The sequence below is a fragment of the Triticum dicoccoides genome, chromosome 5A, assembly GCF_002162155.2.
Source record: "Triticum dicoccoides isolate Atlit2015 ecotype Zavitan chromosome 5A, WEW_v2.0, whole genome shotgun sequence".
Classification (NCBI taxonomy): domain Eukaryota; kingdom Viridiplantae; phylum Streptophyta; class Magnoliopsida; order Poales; family Poaceae; genus Triticum; species Triticum dicoccoides.
The window spans coordinates 19,744,766-19,761,608 of NC_041388.1; the positions used below are offsets into that span (position 1 = coordinate 19,744,766).

General features: G+C 50.0%; 1 protein-coding gene across 1 annotated transcript; it reads right to left on the bottom strand.

Annotated features, from left to right (window-relative positions):
* Window positions 1-813: 813 nt before the first annotated feature.
* On the bottom strand, window positions 814-11,550 carry LOC119296838 (threonine dehydratase 1 biosynthetic, chloroplastic-like). The gene is made up of 8 exons (XM_037574889.1): window positions 10,357-11,550; window positions 3,335-3,604; window positions 2,847-3,053; window positions 2,181-2,429; window positions 2,031-2,104; window positions 1,600-1,633; window positions 1,412-1,486; window positions 814-1,258 (listed from the first exon to the last, which is right to left on the bottom strand). Exons 1-8 carry the CDS (start codon window positions 10,501-10,503, stop codon window positions 998-1,000), a joined length of 1,317 nt encoding a protein of 438 aa, XP_037430786.1. The 5' UTR covers window positions 10,504-11,550; the 3' UTR covers window positions 814-997.
* Window positions 11,551-16,843: the final 5,293 nt, after the last annotated feature.

Here is a 16,843-nt window from a genome sequence, read left to right on the forward strand (position 1 = left end):
GCATTCGACGAGAGGGGCGGCGCGTGCAAATTTTCCTAGGACTAAACTGCCCCTAGATTAAAATGCGTCCCCACCTTGTCACGAGTACCGGCCCCACTCGTTTTAGTACTTTCGCGTACTTTCATCGGAGTACTACCCAGTACTTCGTATTTGTCTGCCGTTAGATCGACATCAACGAACGGATCTAAAAAAGCCCAACCACTCTAAAACTTGTATAATTTTTAACATGTGTGAATCTGTGTGGCCTATGGCCAGGCTGGCTGCGTGTGGGTATTTAGGGCCTCTTTAATTCGCATGATTGTCAAAATGAAGGAATAGGAAAAATGCAGGAATAGGATGTCATGTCCCATAGTATGCTACAGGATTTGAAAGAATGTTTGATAGCGCAGGAAAAACAAAGGAATTCTATAAAAAGGTTTGAGTGGATGGAAATTTTCCTCCAAAATATAGTACAAATGGATCCTATGAAAAAATTTCTTAGAATGTCAATCCTACAAATCAAACGAGCATCACAGAAAAAATTCCTAAGGGTTCAAATCCTTCAAAATTTCCATGCAATTCCTTTGAATCAAAGGAGCCCTTAACCTGAACCGAACAGAGGAGTTGGCATGAATGAGCATGTATGTCAATCTCACTTGTTGTTCTCTGTCTCTCATTTTCTTTCTCTCCAAGTCTCGTCCCTTTTCCTCTGCCTACCCTCTCCCCTGGTGCGATATCGATCCCTCTAGAGCATATGGTCGAGCCTGCGGCTAAAGCTGAGGTATCCACGGTACAAGTTCTCTTAAATGTTTTGCATTGTGGGTCATGCCCCAGTTATTACATACACGACGAGTTGAGGGGTGCTGCTCCGTCAACTCATCACAAAAAAATAAAAAATAAAAACTCATCACATGTTTATTTCTTTCTTTCTAAACAACAATCTATACTGCTCCTACTCCACACGTACTACTACAACACAACAACAGCAGTAAGTAAAGGCAAAATGGATGTATACTAACTAGGCCGAGCCAGACGGGGAACCCCCCTGCAAGGTCATCTTCATGCTTGCATACATGAGCAGGATGACGAGAGCGAGCGTGGCGCCGAGGCTGGACACGAGGACGACACGAACCATGGTGAGCGGCAAGGCCTCCCAGCATGCGACCACCAGCGGGTGCGCACTTGGGTGCTGCGCTTTCACGTACAGGCCGAGCCCCGCCGTCATGAGGTTGAAGATCCCGGTGGTGGTGCCCATGCAGATGCCCAGCCACGCCAGCAGCTGCACAACATAAAAAAGAAATACAACGAATTACTACTCAGAGACCAATTGGATTTGCATGGTCCAGCCACATACGCCGTGGATACCCGTCTTAATTTTTCGAAAAGGAACAATAAATTGTCAAAACTGTATCTTGGAAGCAGAAATGATCACCTTTCCCCCCTCTCTGTAGGGTCTATAGCTATCCTCACATTCCAGGCCATCGGCTCCAACTGCTACAAGTTTAGCCTACAAGTTTGCGGGCCACGATGTCGTTTGGTAGCAATAAATTAACAACCAGAAGAGAAAAGAAAACCAGTTGCAGTCACAAGAAAACAATATCAAATTTATCCAAGTAATACCTTTGCCCGTTCATCTCCGACGTTATCACTTCCGCTGGAACAAAAAGACCGACCAATGGTTAGGGATCTCGAATTGCCTTAAATTAAAAATTGTATATATCTACCTGAATGTACTCGAGCAGGATTTCTATGTCAAGTTAAGCTAATATATTAGAAGAGTTACTTTCTCCAATTAAAATAAAAATACAAGGGTTACACATGACAAACAAATCTGCCTCAACTGTTTTTACAAGAGTACAGATGATGAATAAAACACAGACGTTTAATTAGTTTTTTTGCCTACTGGGATCAGGCAGGAGAATGTACAAAGTCGCATTTTCTATGTATGAGTATTCCTGTCCCATCAAAGGTTCTAGAAAAGTAATCATGAAACAATAACCCGGTACAGGAACGACGTATTTACTGAAAGTGTTGTATGAGACTTTGAGTACCTGTGTAGAACAAGGGCTTCTTTTCCATGAGAATCACATATGTGTTTGAATCCGGTAATATTCATCCGGCCAAACTGCAGAACAAGAAGTCACAACAAAAGAAATATAATATATACTATTATGTGTTGGTTGAAAAATCATGATGCGTACCAGTTCTGCAAACTTTTTGAAGCTTCCCTGCTCCTCCGGCAAAAATGTAGCTAATACCGCTTCTGGTTTTCGACCAACATCAGGAAGCTCAGCTACTAATCTAAGTGTATCAAAGTTCATATTTGCACCGCTACTTATTGCAACCACAGTTTCCCCTTTCAAACCATAGTATTTGCAGTAAGCTTCAGCCCCAGCCAAGGCAAGGGCCCCAGAAGGTTCAGGGATATTCCTGTTCTCCTCAAACATATCCTATGCCCATGAAAAACAACATTTTCAGTATGAATAACATTGTTAATGCAGAACATCCACAACAATCTATCATAAACATTCCACAAGCATGACAGCGGTAAGATTGGCATAGAACAAACTGCAGAGCTAAAATTTCCACCATCCTATTTTTGAGCAATGTTAACAGGATGCTCATACGTAGTTAATTTTAAAGAAGACATTAAAAATACCAATATCCACAGCAAGAACTGAAACTAAATAAACTAGGCCACATTATCACATAATCCACACCATTATAACACTTCTATTCTAGTGAAACTGAAAGCTTCTATTCAAGTGAATTGAGTAGTTACAGTGATAAAATAGGTCACTATTCAGTAATGCACCCATTTGACATAACAAGGCGGAGCAAACATATAATAAGTTGATCACTCTCACCTTTATTGAAGCACAAATAGCATCTTGGCTGACCAGGACAATGCCATCTACGAAATTTTGACACAGGCGAAATGTCTCCTTGCCTACAACTTTGACAGCTACACCATTAGCAAACCCTCCAGCATGTTTTAACATGACCCTCTGGCCATGACACAAGGACAATGCCATGGCATTTGCATCTGAGGGCTCCACTCCAATTATTTTGACCTGCACCAGAATTGTTGTAAGCATACAAGAAAGTGACAGCCTGAATACAAATATTTTACCCCAATGTAACCAAATGATGTGTTGTGTTCAATCTGGAGAAGGATTACAGTTAGGTGATTGGATGAAAAACAATTGATTCCAGAATGCACTTAAAATAGGGCCATTTACTTTAATGGCATTTTATTCGCAAAAAAAATACTTTAATGGCATTTAAAAATAACTTAGGTGTCTTGTGATGTTTTTCATAGCAAAAGAAAATACTCCTGGGTTTGAAAGCTAACCTCAGGGCGGACCCGTTTTACATAGGCAGCAATTCCAGCAATTAACCCACCACCTCCCACAGGTACAAATATTGCATGTAATGGACCTTGCAATTGGTGAACAATTTCCATGCCAACAGTTCCTTGTCCAGCAATAATATCGGGATGGTCAAAAGGAGGTATGAATGTGCGGCCTTCCTCTTGACAGCGTAGTTTTGCATATGATTGAGCTTCATCGTACGAGTCTCCTTTGAGAATGACTGTCGCACCCAATCTCTCCACTGATCGCCACTGGATTAAGTTATATGTTAATAGCTGGTGATAATAACTTAAATATACCATATAAACAACATATTTAAGGTAATTTTTTTTTTTTGAGAATCAGAGTAGGACAAACTACTCAGAAGGACAAATACATTCGCTAATCATGAGAGAACGAAGACTGTCCGGTACGTCCGCAAGTATCAGGTTATCTCCAGCGCGCCTAGCTTCTGCCGCCAATCCATGTGCCAGAGTATTTCCAGTTCTTCCAGTACTGCTGATGGTGTAAGATTGAAAGGCTGTCAAGGTGTTTTTGATATCCACAAGCAGGCCATAGCAGGCCGAGCGTGATTTCTGGTCATCAAACAGTTCTTTGGCAATGGTTTGGCAGTCAGTTTCAAGACTGATCGGACCTCTATGGTAATCAGCCAATGTTTGCAGGCCAACCAAAATTGCCCGGGCTTCTGCCTCTTCCACACTACTGCAAGACGGCAACAACTTATAGACCGAGAGATATACACGGCCTCTGAAGTCCCTTGCTATCGCACCTGCAGAACTGCTTCCCGTCTCTGCGATAAAAGATGCATCTGTATTAATTTTGATTGTGCCCCGGTCAGGTGGACTCCACTTGTTGTTCAGCGCCACCGTGGTTTGGTCCTGGGGGGCCGCCAGGCCCTGTCCACACTTCCCCTGATAAGATTCAGTAGTCAGCCCGCAGGTTCGAAGCTCCTCCTCGTACTTCATCAAGAACTGCACTGAAACCAATATAGGTTCCTTGCCTGGTCCTCTGATGCAGTCCTCCCTTAAGTACCAGCAACGCCATAACAACAAGAGGATTTTTGCACGCATATCCTCAGATTCAGTGTCAAGCAGTATTTGCAGCCAGTCATCTCCAGTATATCTGAACCTGTCCTCTGCAGGTAAACCCCACTTCTTCCGTAAAGCCAAGCGCAGAGCTCTACTCTTTGTGCACGCTACGACAGCATGATATTCGTCTTCGATTCCGTTACCACAAATATTGCAAGTGGCATCAAGCTCAATGGTTCTCTTTCACTTATTCTTTCTGGTGGCGAGAGTGCTTGTGGCAATCTTCCAGCCAAAGATGCGGACCTTCCCAGGCACTTTGGCTTTCCAGATTAAGTCCCAAATACTACGATCATTCGGATCTCTAGAAGAGCTAGATGGGTTATCTCTGTCTTGAAACTTTAAACCCATAGCAAGCTTATATGCACTTCTGACCGAGAACATTCCGTTCTTTTCGTAGTGCCACGCTATGCCCTTGCATCAGAAGACGGGATTGACAGTTTACAAATCTCGTCAGCATCAAAAGCGTGAAAGATCTGTCTAATTAGTGCCTCATTCCACTCCTTTCTATCTGGGAGCAGGAGTTGATTAACCCAGCGAATTCTTGACCTTCTGATCAAAGCTGCCGTCATGAGTCCCTCTTTCCTTGGGATCCATTGATCTCGCTGAAATTGTATGCTTTTTCCGTCACCCACTCTCCAGATAAGACCTTTTTTTAGAAGTTCTAGCCCAAATTCAATCGCCCTCCATACTGGGGACGCATCCGACGCAAAGACGGTATCCAACAAGCTCCCATTGGGGTAGTACTTGGCTTTCAGTACTCTCGCACATAGACTCTCAGGATTTTGAATCAACCTCCAAGCTTGTTTAGCCAGCAACGCCTGATTAAAAAGGTGCATATCTCAAAAACCGATACCTCCTCCTCTTTTCGGCATAGTCAATCTATCCCAGGACATCCAATGCACTTTTCTCTGGTCCTCCTCTTCTCCCCACCAGAATTTCCTAATCATCCGCTCGTACTTTTCACAGAAACCTTTTGATAGCATGAACACACTCACTGTATACACCGGAAGGGCTTGGACTACAGATTTGACATGGGTCTCCTTTGCCGCATAGGACATGAATTTTTCCGACCATGCACTGCATCTCTTCCCAAATCTATCCATGATAGGCTGAAACTTGTCATCCTTCATTCTCCCCTCTGGTGTGGGCAGCCCAAGGTATTTACTTTCAAAAGAATCAGATTGTACCCCGAGGATTTTCTTGATTCCTTCTCTTGATTCAGCTGGGCATACCTCACTGAAAAGAAGAGAGCACTTGCTCTCACTGAGGAGCTGGCCCGTACTTCTTTGGAACGTGTCCAAAACTCTCTTGATTGTAGCAGCCTGCTCCAAGGTGGCCTTGAAGAAGATTAAGCTATCATCAGCAAACAAGAGGTTAGAGATACCTGGGGCGTTTCTAGCGATCTTTAGGGGAGTTAAACTGTTTTCCGCCATCTCCTTCTTCAGCAGATGCACCAGGCCATCGGCAACAAACAGAAATAGATATGGGCTTAGTGGATCTCCTTGGCGAAGCCCTCTAGAGGGGATAAACGGTTCCAATAATTCGCCGTTGCATCTCACCGAGTAGCTCACTGACCTAACACACTGCATAACCCAGTTGGTCCATCTCCTGCAAAATCCAAGTTTCAGGAGCATTTCTTCCATGAAGCCCCAGTCGACCCTGTCATAGGCTTTGGCCAGATCGAGCTTGTAGGCACAGTAGTTGTCCCTCCCATTCCTGCTGTGCTGGATCTTATGGAAGCATTCAAAAGCGATAATGGCGTTGTCCGTAATCATCCTGCCTGGGATAAAGGCACTTCGACTCTCTGATATAATTCCGTCCAGCAGGGGTCGAAGCCGATTGACCAGGCATTTCGACACCACCTTATATATAACGTTACAGAGGCTAATGGGTCTGTAGTCCTTTACTGTTTGGGGATCATTTCCTTTTGGTATAAGGACAATCACTGTTTCATTTACTCCTGTGGGCATTGCCCCTGATTCAAAAAATTCCATTACTCCTTTCACCACATCTTCCTTGAGCTCACCCCAATTTCTCTGGTAAAAACGGGCTGGAAACCCGTCTGGACCCGGCGCTTTGAGAGGAACGATTTGGAACAAGGCGTCGCTAATCTCCTTGGCAGTGTAGGGTTTTGTGAGTGACTCATTCATCTCCATATTCACCCGTTCAGACACAAGGCCTAGAATTCCACTTGGGTCAACACCCTGTTCTTTTGCATACAGACTTTTAAAGTAGGCGCTCGTCATATCATGTATGCCTTTGGAGTCCTCAACCCAGTCTCCATTGTTGTCTTTCAGTCTCGATATGGTGTTCTTCTTCTTCCTCCAGGTAGCCTTCTGCTGAAACCACTTCGTGTTTCGGTCCCCTTCTCTAAGGTAAGTTGCCCGTGAGCGCTGCCTCCACACAAGTTCCTCCCTAAGCAACAATTCATCAAGCTCCTTGCTGAGTTTAGCAACCTCTTTGTCCTGTCCAGGTGAGCTCGGAGGGCTCCACAAAGTGCTTAGTTTTCTCCTGATCTCCACTGTCCTCTTGAGAACTGATCCGAAATCACGTTCCGCCCAATCTCTCAACTCTTTCTGCATAGCCTTTAGTTTCTCATTCACCTTCTGTAGATTTCGGGCCGGGCCTTCCTTTCTCCAAGTGTTCGTGACAGTGGCTTGGAGTGAGTCCTGTCGTTCCCACATATGTTCATACCTGAATATGTTTGTCTTTCTTGCTTCCTTCGGTCTCCATTCTCTTCTGCTTCCTAGCCGCAACAGAATAGGAAGGTGGTCTGATCGTGATGAACAGATATGTTCCAACCTAGCCTCTTTGTAGTGGTCCATCCACGCAGGTGAAGCTACTCCTCTGTCCAAGCGAGCTCGTACATTCTTCAAACCTTCCTGTTTGTTGTTATATGTCCACACCGGCCCCTTGAAACCCACATCAAAAAGATTGCAGTCTGAGAGCACACTCCTAAAATTTTCCATGTGTTTCTATGATCTTTTCGACGCTGATATATGCTCAGATTGCCACATTGTCTCATTGAAATCACCGATCATAAGCCATGGCAGGTTCGAGGTGTCTTTTATCCTTCGTAACAGAGTCCACATGTGGTGGCGTTCATGCGCCTTGGGCTCACCATAGACAAAAGTAGCCCGCCATTGGAGGCCATGAGGGTTCATACGGACTAACACATCGATGTATCTCGCCCCTGCGGCAATCTTCTTTATTTCAATATTCTCATCATAAAAGAGGGCAATGCCGGCACCTTTACCAGTGCCGGGTTGCGTGATACAGTGGCGAAGGCCTATCCTCCACTTCAGATTGCTGACATATTTATTCTTTTGCCGGGTTTCAGAGAGGAAGACGAGCTTGGGCTTGTACGTGTGCATGAGACACACGAGTTCCTGAACTGTTCGAGGTTGCCCGAGGCCTCGACAGTTCCAACTTAGGATCGTCATGGCTCCTGGCGGGCGTCATCCTTGACACCCACCAGTTTACCGGGAGCCCCTATGCCGGTTGCTTCCTGTCCACCATCCTTGCCCACATCTTCCATACCATCCATCTGACCTGTGCTCTTGATTTTCTTCTGCTGATCCTGCTCAGCGTCTTCTTTATTTTCTTCGACGGTTGTATCTGCCTCTAGGTCCCTCTCGCCTCTCTTTCCTAGGACTGTGATCGCCGGTGTTATCTTCTGTGCATTCCTCCTACTGATGTGGTGTTTCTTTGCTGTACTGGTGGACTTATTCAGGGCTGGCTTTAAATCAGAACCACCCCTAGACAGTCCAACAGTCACTATGTCCGCAGCCAGTGGTGGTGTAGAGGCATTGCCAACAGCTTTGGCAAACTGGTCACCTGCCTTGGGAGCGAGGGGACAGGCCTGCAGCCCCTCTTCCATTGATGCCTTCTGCTGCAGTTCAGGCGGCGCATCTTGCACAAGGGCTGGGGCAGGATCAGAGTTCTCCACAGGGGCCTCCGCTTCAGGCTGAACTAGGGCTTCAGTAGCTGCCTGGTGCACACCATACATCGGGACGGGGCCGAAACCCGGAGGGTAGTCCCGACCGGCTTTCAGGTTTGCCACGCCACCCCCACCAGCCAGGGGGAGATTGACTGTACCGGTGTTGCCATTGTTAGCGTTTGAATCCTCCCCTTTAGTCCGGTCAGATGTGCTCCTTGTTTTGCTGCTTCCAGGTCCCAGTTTGATCGCGCTAACCGCGGCAATCGCAGCCTGCACAAGGGGGTCAGCCAGCACCCCCTCAGGGACGTCTCTGTACTTGTCCGCAGCTAGCTTTGTCGGTGCAGTTCTTGCCTCGCCGCTGCCATGTGAGTCAAAATGGAGAAACCTACGAGCACTACTAGCCTCTGGCACTCCATACGACTCCCTACCAGTGATCTTTTTAAATGGGGAGGCGCGCATTGCTGCCGAAAACCTCATCTCTTGGAGGTTGATCGGTAGCTTACAATCGCGTTGGCCATGCCCAAGGAAACAACAGAAGCTACAAAAGCGAGGAACTCTTTCATACTTGACTTCTAGGCTGTACACCTTATTTTCAGCAAGATCACAAGACTCTATCGTGGAACGTAGAGGCTCATCAACATCATGGTTAATGCGGATTCTAAAAAAGTCACCCCAGATTTTACCTTCTCTGTCAGTGTACACCTCCAGGACCTTGCCTAGCAGCTTTCCAATCTTGCGGGCCACTGGCTCCGAGAGCATGATCGGGGGCGCATCATATACACGGACCCAGATCGGCATGTGGGCGATCTCGACATCGCCCGGGCTTGTCCCTCCATCCATCGTCGAGACCAGGAAGGCATCTCCACGATGGGTCCAAGGACCGTTGTCGAGGACGAACTTGAGGTCCCCCTCACGCTCAAACTCGAGCATGAACCGATTGTTCTTGAGGGGTTTCTGGGCAAAACGCCCCCTGAGCCCCCATTTGCCCTTGAGCTCCTTGAACAACCCTCCAATGGTGAAGAGTTGCACCGAGAAGAACAGCCCGACGGCTATCCATCTCTTGCGCATTGCAGCCCTTTCCTTGGTCAGGTCGAGCTCCACCAAGTTGGCCTCCTTCATCTCCCACGAGACAGGGAAGGTAGGGGTCACCACCGTCCCCAGCGCACGCTGGGGCGCAGGAGCTCCGTTCCCCACAGGAGTGCGGTACCCGCCCCCACTCCCCCGTGAGGAATCGCCGCGCAGGAGAGGTCTGGATCCCATCCCCCCTACGCCGGCCACCTCTTCCTCCGCCAGCTGCATCAGGGAGGCCTTGTTCTTTCCTAGGTTCCTGTCCGCCATGGTTGTCCAGAGGGTGGAGGTCGTGTGGGCAGCGACGAGATGTGGAGGAGGCCTAAGGACAGTCGGGTCCCTTAAAACCCCCGGCGCAATCTCCATGGATGGCCTCATCTCACTGTGATCCAGAAATTTTTGATATGTTTCCTCCGGCGGCTTCCTTGTATCTGGAATTCTTTGATCTTGTGTTCCTCCTTTATCAGGTGGATCTTTTTGAATTGATTTTCCACCGGAGCCTCTCATCGACTCATGATTTCCTTCCGTATGAATCCGCTCAAAATCTTCTCTCATCTGGCATACTTTGTCCTTGATCCTTTCCAGGCCTAGATCCGTCGGGCCATCACGATCGCCCTTAGTCGCCTGGCGATATCCCCTGCTCGCTTTCCGTTTTTCCGCCAGAATTTTGATTGCGGATCTCGTCTTGATCCATGCGCCCTGCAGACCAAGAGGGTCCGCGTCCCGTGTAATCTTCCAAATTTCTTCGATACTCTCGTTGATCCTCCTCTCGGATCCAGACTTGCTTGGCAATCGCCTTGCAGTCGCCCCGACCTGGGGAGCGTCAATCACGGCAGCCATTTTCGTTTTTGTTTTTCTCTAGTGCCAAATTCTATATTTAAGGTAATGTACTCAAGAGATCGATAACCTTGATTTCTGGTGTTGTCACAGGCATGACAATAATGGCATCACAGCCCAGTTTTCGAGCAGAAAGAGCAACTCCTTGAGCATGGTTTCCAGCAGAGGAGCAGATAACGCCATTGTTTAACTGCTCTTGGGAGAGCTTTGACATCATATTATATGCACCTCTCAACTTGAATGAAAATACCTATGCATATAACAAACAAAAATTATCTAGGTATGTAAATCGCCAATGACACAGACAGTAAGAGCTCCATGTGCATTAAAAAACAGAAGAAAAATGGTAAACAATGAAAGCTAAGGGCAAGAGGACCATATATCTATACAATATACTACCAAACATATGCATGAGAGATAAAGTTCTTAAGTTTGCACCTAGGTCACCCGCGCGCCTCTCTGATACCATTATGTCAATCATAATAACACTACATGATCTGATATATCAATTAGGCCCAAACTTGCACATGTCCTAAACTTGCCGTTGTTCACAAATTTTAATATTATTAAGCCCACAACAAAATACTACTACTATATTATTGCAAATAAGCAAAACTCAGTCGTAGCTGAGATCAGGGGATGTATCCAGGTTAAAGGCACTTTCAGGGGAACTTGTACCCAAGGTCAGCTACCACAGTAGGTTGAGCATGAAGTATTGCTAGCAGTACTTGCTGTTCTGATGCAGAAGATTCTTTGTAATGAAAATATGAAGCAAATGGTACCTACTCATGTAGCTCCCTATACGATATAAGATTATCAACTTGGGTGGGAGGAAGCCGCATCCATGGCCGCCACAGCAAAGCCATGGAGCTCGCCAACCCGACGGAGAAGCGCCCATCCAGACTGACAGCAAGACAAGGGGGACCTGCTGTCCCGCCCACGGCTGCACCCCACGTGGAGAGCAGGCCGCATCCATGGCCGCCATCTGCCTGCCAAGGAACTGCCGACCTGTGCAAACGCAGCAGCAAGCCGATAGACGAAAGAAGAGCAGAGTCGGCCGGCCAACACCACACCGGGAAGCCCATGCCCATGGGCACCCACCAAGCACCACCCCACGCCTACGCGCGCAAGTCAAAGGGGGAAGCCCGAACTGCAGGATCCAGGCAGCGACAGATCGGGGGCGAGCCCGGTGGAGCGCCGCCGCCTGGTGACCACCCCCCGCACCGCGCAAAGGCTGGCCCATCCCGCAGCCTAGCTAGAGGACGCGCCAACGCCCGCACGGGCCGGAGCGCCGCCGGGAGCACGCGCCACCACCGGAGCGCCCAAAACTCAGCGGCACCGAGCAGGCGACGGCGACGCGCCGCGCGCCATGGCGGCCGCTGCGAGGCGCGGAGAGGAAGGCGGGCGTGGATGGGGAGAAGGTGGCGGCGGCGGCGGTGGCCATTCTGCTCTCTTTCTCGGTGCAACGTTACGTTTGGGCGGAGGGTGGAAGGTGGTTTCGTTTCGTCACGCCCGGGGTTGCCCTCCACGGGCGGGAGGGATATATATATGGTGTGGCGGCCTGGCCAGGTTGGACGTGCGCGGGTGGGCCCAGGCGCGAGATCGGGGCCGTCAGGTTTTTCTGCGCTGGCGCCCTTTTTGTTGGCGCTTCTGCGGTCCATGCCGCACGCAAACTCTGTGGAGGCACGTGCGAGAGGCAGCTCAGCCCGGTCACGTAATTTGCCTCCTGACTCCGTGAAATCGACCTGACAGTGTCCTCCGCTGACCCAGTTCGGTGGCCTCGGCGTGAAGAACCTGCAATTGCAAGCTTTGGCGCTGCGTGTTCGCTGGGAATGGCTCCGTAGAACAGACCCAGGCAGACCGTGGCAAGGTATTTCCATGTCCCATGATCAGTTGGCAAGGCAGGTGTTCGACAGCCTTGTGTTGATCAAGGTGGGCGATGGAAGTTGGAGGGATAGATGACTTCATGGGTTTGCGATCATTGACATCGCACCGCTGATTCGTAGCAGCGTGGATACTCGTACGCGCAACCGGAGTGTTAGAATATATAACCGTATTAGTTTTGTATAGTTATACGGTTGTATATGTGTAGTCTTTGTATAGGTGTCTGTATATTGTACGATACGAACTCCGCCTTGTATCCTATATATATCCTATACAACGTGTGGTTTCCCTAATCTTACATGGTATATAGCCTAAAACCCTAACCCTAGCATGTGCCGCCCTCCTCCTCTTTCCGCTGCCACCGAAGCCACCACCCCGATCGCCTCCGCCGCCGCGCCCCAATCGCCGCCTCCATGTCGCAGCCCGACGCGGACGCCACGAACCAGGCGCTGGCCGCGGCCAAGGAGCGCCAGGACGCCGAGGCCGCCAAGGCCAAGCTGCCTCTCGCGACCGCCCCCGATGGATCTGGGACGAGCGTGGGGTCTTTCACCCTGACCTCGCTGCACGCCCAGGCCGTCGGCCTGCACTCCATCAAGGGACACGTTCCCGTCGAGCTCGCGCTTGACACCGGCGTTCACCCTCAGTGGCGCACCTTCTTCCGCGCCGCTTGCCGCAAGTACGCCCTCCTGGATCACCTCGACTTTGACGCCCCCGACGCGCCAAACCCGGAGTGGTCTCTCCTCGACGCCACCGTCGTCTCTTGGCTCTATGGGTCTGTCTCGCTCAGCATCCTCGACGCCGTCATGACGCCCGGTGACGATCCCCTCGCCGTCGATCTCTGGAACAGCATCAACGGTCTCTTCAACGACCACAAGATCAATCGTCAGCTCCACCTCACGGCCGAGCTCGGCGATGTCAAGATGGGAGAGATGAGCATGGCCGACTATCTTCAGAAGGTCAAATCCCTCTCCGATGGGCTTGCGGATCTTGGCGCCCCCGTTGATGATGCTGAGATGGTGGTCCACTGCCTCAACGGCCTCTCCGAGCAGTACGAGGCCGCTGCTGATCTAATTTCCCTCATGCCGGGCATGACCTTCGCGTAGTGCCGCTCGTTGCTCGCGCTCCAGGACATGAAGCGCAAAAATCGTCGCGCCCGCAACTCTGACACGACCCTCTTCACCAACACCGCCGGCAACCCTGGCAACACCGGCAACCCTGGCAAGGCCTCTGGAAAAGGAAAGAAGAAGAAGAAGGCCGCCGCTGGCGTCGCCAAGGAGATCATCCCGGCGCCCGCGACCCCGCCGGCTGCCACTCCTTCCTGGCCCTCGCCACAGCACCCCTGGAACGGTGCCATCCAGATGTGGCCCTATGGCCAGGGGGCCTGCTCGGCCGTGCGCCGCCCGCCTACGCCCCGGCTCCAGGCTACGCGCCCCGGCACACCCCATCGCCGCATGCGTTCTACGCCCAGAGCCCGTACGGCACTGCCCCCTACGGTTACGACTACACCCCTGGACAGTCCTCCTACGAACTCCCCGGTCCGGCTCCGTCATCACCGGCATCAACAACTGCTTCGTGGGACCAGGCCGCGCTCATGCATCAGTTCCAGACCATGGGGCTGCAAGCACCCACCAGGGAGTGGGTGATGGACACCGGCGCCTCCTCCCACTTCGCCTCCGATCCCGGTATGCTCAACTCCGTGTCTCCCCCCTCCTCCTCTCGGCGTGCTGTCGTTGTCGGTAACGATTCCACCCTTCCGATAACCGGTACCGGGCATGCACGTCTTCCTATTTCCACCACCTCTCGTCCTCTTTACCTTCGTAATGTCTTAGTAGTTCCTAACATAGTCAAAAACCTTTTGTCTGTTCGTCAATTCACCATTGATAATCGTGTATCTATCGAATTTGACCCCCTCGGTTTTTCTGTGAAGGATCTTCTAACCAGGACCGAGATTCTCAGATGCAATAGCCTCGGAGCTCTTTACTCCATCCATCCTTCCTCTACCAGTCAGCCACACGCCTTCCTCGTCGTCGATGCAGCACTCTGGCACCGTCGGCTTGGGCACCCTGGGCGGCCCATTATGGAGTCATTAGCTCGTTCCTCGATCATCCCTAGGGAAAAGAATAAAAGTAGTTTGTGTCATGCTTGTCAGTTAGGTCATCATGTTCGTCTTCGTTTTTCCTCCACCAATCGTGTAACCACTACTCCATTTCAAATAATTCACTATGATTTGTGGACATCTCCTGTTGAGAGTATTTTTGGCTTTAAGTATTATCTCGTTTGTCTCGATGATTTCACTCAGTATGCATGGGTTTACCCTCTAAGGATTAAGTCTGAAGCCTTCTCGCACTTGTCGTCCCTTCATGCTTTAGCGCTCACCCAGTTTAGTGCACACTTGCAGGCTATTCAGTGTGATAATGGTCGTGAGTTCGATAATTCCCTCCTCCACTCGTTTGCCCAGCACCACGGAATTGCACTCCGCTTTTCATGTCCATACACTTCGCAACAGAATGGCAAAGCCGAACGCATTATTCGTACTCTTAATGACATTACTCGTACACTCCTTATCCAAGCTAGTATGCCACCTCGTTTTTGGGTCGAAGCCCTTCACACCGCCGTTATGTTGCATAATCGGCTGCCTTCCAAGGCAATCTCGGATCGTATTCCTTTTCGTGCCTTACTTGGCATAGATCCTGCCTATGCTGGTCTTCGGGTTTTCGGATGTCTATGTTACCCCAACACCACAGCCGTTGCTCCGCACAAACTTGCGCCTCGCTCCGTGCCATGCGTGTTTCTAGGGTACCCATCACGGCATCATGGCTATCGTTGCCTTGATCGTTCCACCCAAAAGATCATCATCTCTCGTCATGTAGTGTTCGATGAGTCAACCTTTCCCTTTGCCTCCACTCCATCTTCGTCAACTCCTACTCCTTCCCTGCACACTTATGATTTTTTGCAGGGTACTGAGCAGCTGGTCTCGTTGATGCCGTTCACCGTGCCAGGCACGGTGACCCCGGACGCGGCCCCACGATCGCCGCCACGGTCGTCGTCGCCACCGCCACGGCCCCCTCCACGGTCGCAGCCATCGACCTCGCCTCGGTCGCCGCCACCCACCTCGCCCCGGTCGCCTCGGGCACGAGCTTCTGCCGAGGGCCCTGCTGGGAGTCCCGATGGCGGCCCTGCTGGGAGTCCTTCTCCTACTGCAGCCGCGTCACCGCCGGCAACGCAGTCGCCGGCTCTTGCTGCTGTGGATCCACCCCGGACCCGCCGACCGCGGGCCCCTCCACCGCCACCATCCCACGCCATGGCCACTCGTGCTAAACAGGGCATTGTGCAGCCGAAAAAGATATTTGATCTTCATGTTGAGGGTTTATCTCCAATACCAAAGATTTATCGTGGTGCTCTCAAGGATCCAAATTGGCATTCCGCTATGGTTGAGGAGTATGGTGCTCTTCTCTCCAACAACACTTGGGACCTCGTTGATCCACCTCGCAATGCTAACATTGTTACTGGTAAGTGGATCTACCGTCACAAGATGAAGTCTGATGGTTCTTTGGATCGCTACAAAGCTCGTTGGGTGCTTCGTGGATTTACTTAGCGGGAAGGTATCGACTTTGATGAAACTTTCAGCCCGGTCGTTAAGCCAGCCACTATTTGAACAGTGCTCTCTCTTGCTCTCTCTAGTGACTGGTCCATTCATCAGCTTGACATCAGGAATGCATTCCTCAATGGCACTCTCATCGAGACTGTTTATGCTCGTCAGCCTTCTGGGTTCACTGATCCTCGTTTCCTTAATAAGGTTTGTCGTCTCAACAAATCACTCTATGGTTTGAAACAGGCGCCTCGAGCATGGTTTCAGCGGTTTGCTTCGTTCATTGCATCGGTTGGTTTCATTGGCTCCAAGTCCGACAGCTCATTGTTCGTCTATCGGCGTGGTGCTGACATGGCCTATCTCCTGCTCTATGTGGATGACATTATCCTGACTGCATCTTCCTCGACATTGTTGCACAGCTTGATTGCCTCTCTTCGTACCGAATTCAATATGACAGATATGGGTGATCTTCATTATTTTCTGGGCATCTCTGTCATACGCAGCAAGGACAGTTTGTTCCTCTCCCAGGAGAAGTATGCATTGGATCTTCTTGACAGAGCTCGCATGTTGCAGTGCAAACCCATCTCTACTCCATTTGATACTACCTCCAAACTTTCATCCAAGTCCAGTGATCCAGTTGCAGATCCCACCGAGTATCGTAGTATTGCAGGCGGTCTTCAGTACCTCACATTCACTCGGTCGGACATCTCTTATGATGTGCAACAGATTTGTCTTCATATGCATGACCTCGGGCTAATCATTTGCTCCTTGTGAAGCGTGTGCTTCGCTATATCCGCGGTACTACCGGCCATGGCCTCACTTTGTTTCGACGCAGCTCCAACAAATTGCTGGCCTATTCTGACGCTGATTGAGCAGGTTGCCCTGACACTCGCCGGTCTACCTCAGGCTATTGTGTATTTCTTGGCACTAACTTGGTGTCATGGTCTGCTAAGCGGCAGTACACGGTCTCTCGCTCCAGTGCCGAGGCCAAATACAGGGCAGTTGCAAATGTCGTGGCTGAAACATGTTGGTTGCGGCAGCTTCTTCAGGAGCTTCATCGACCGGTGACTGGTGCCACTGTGGT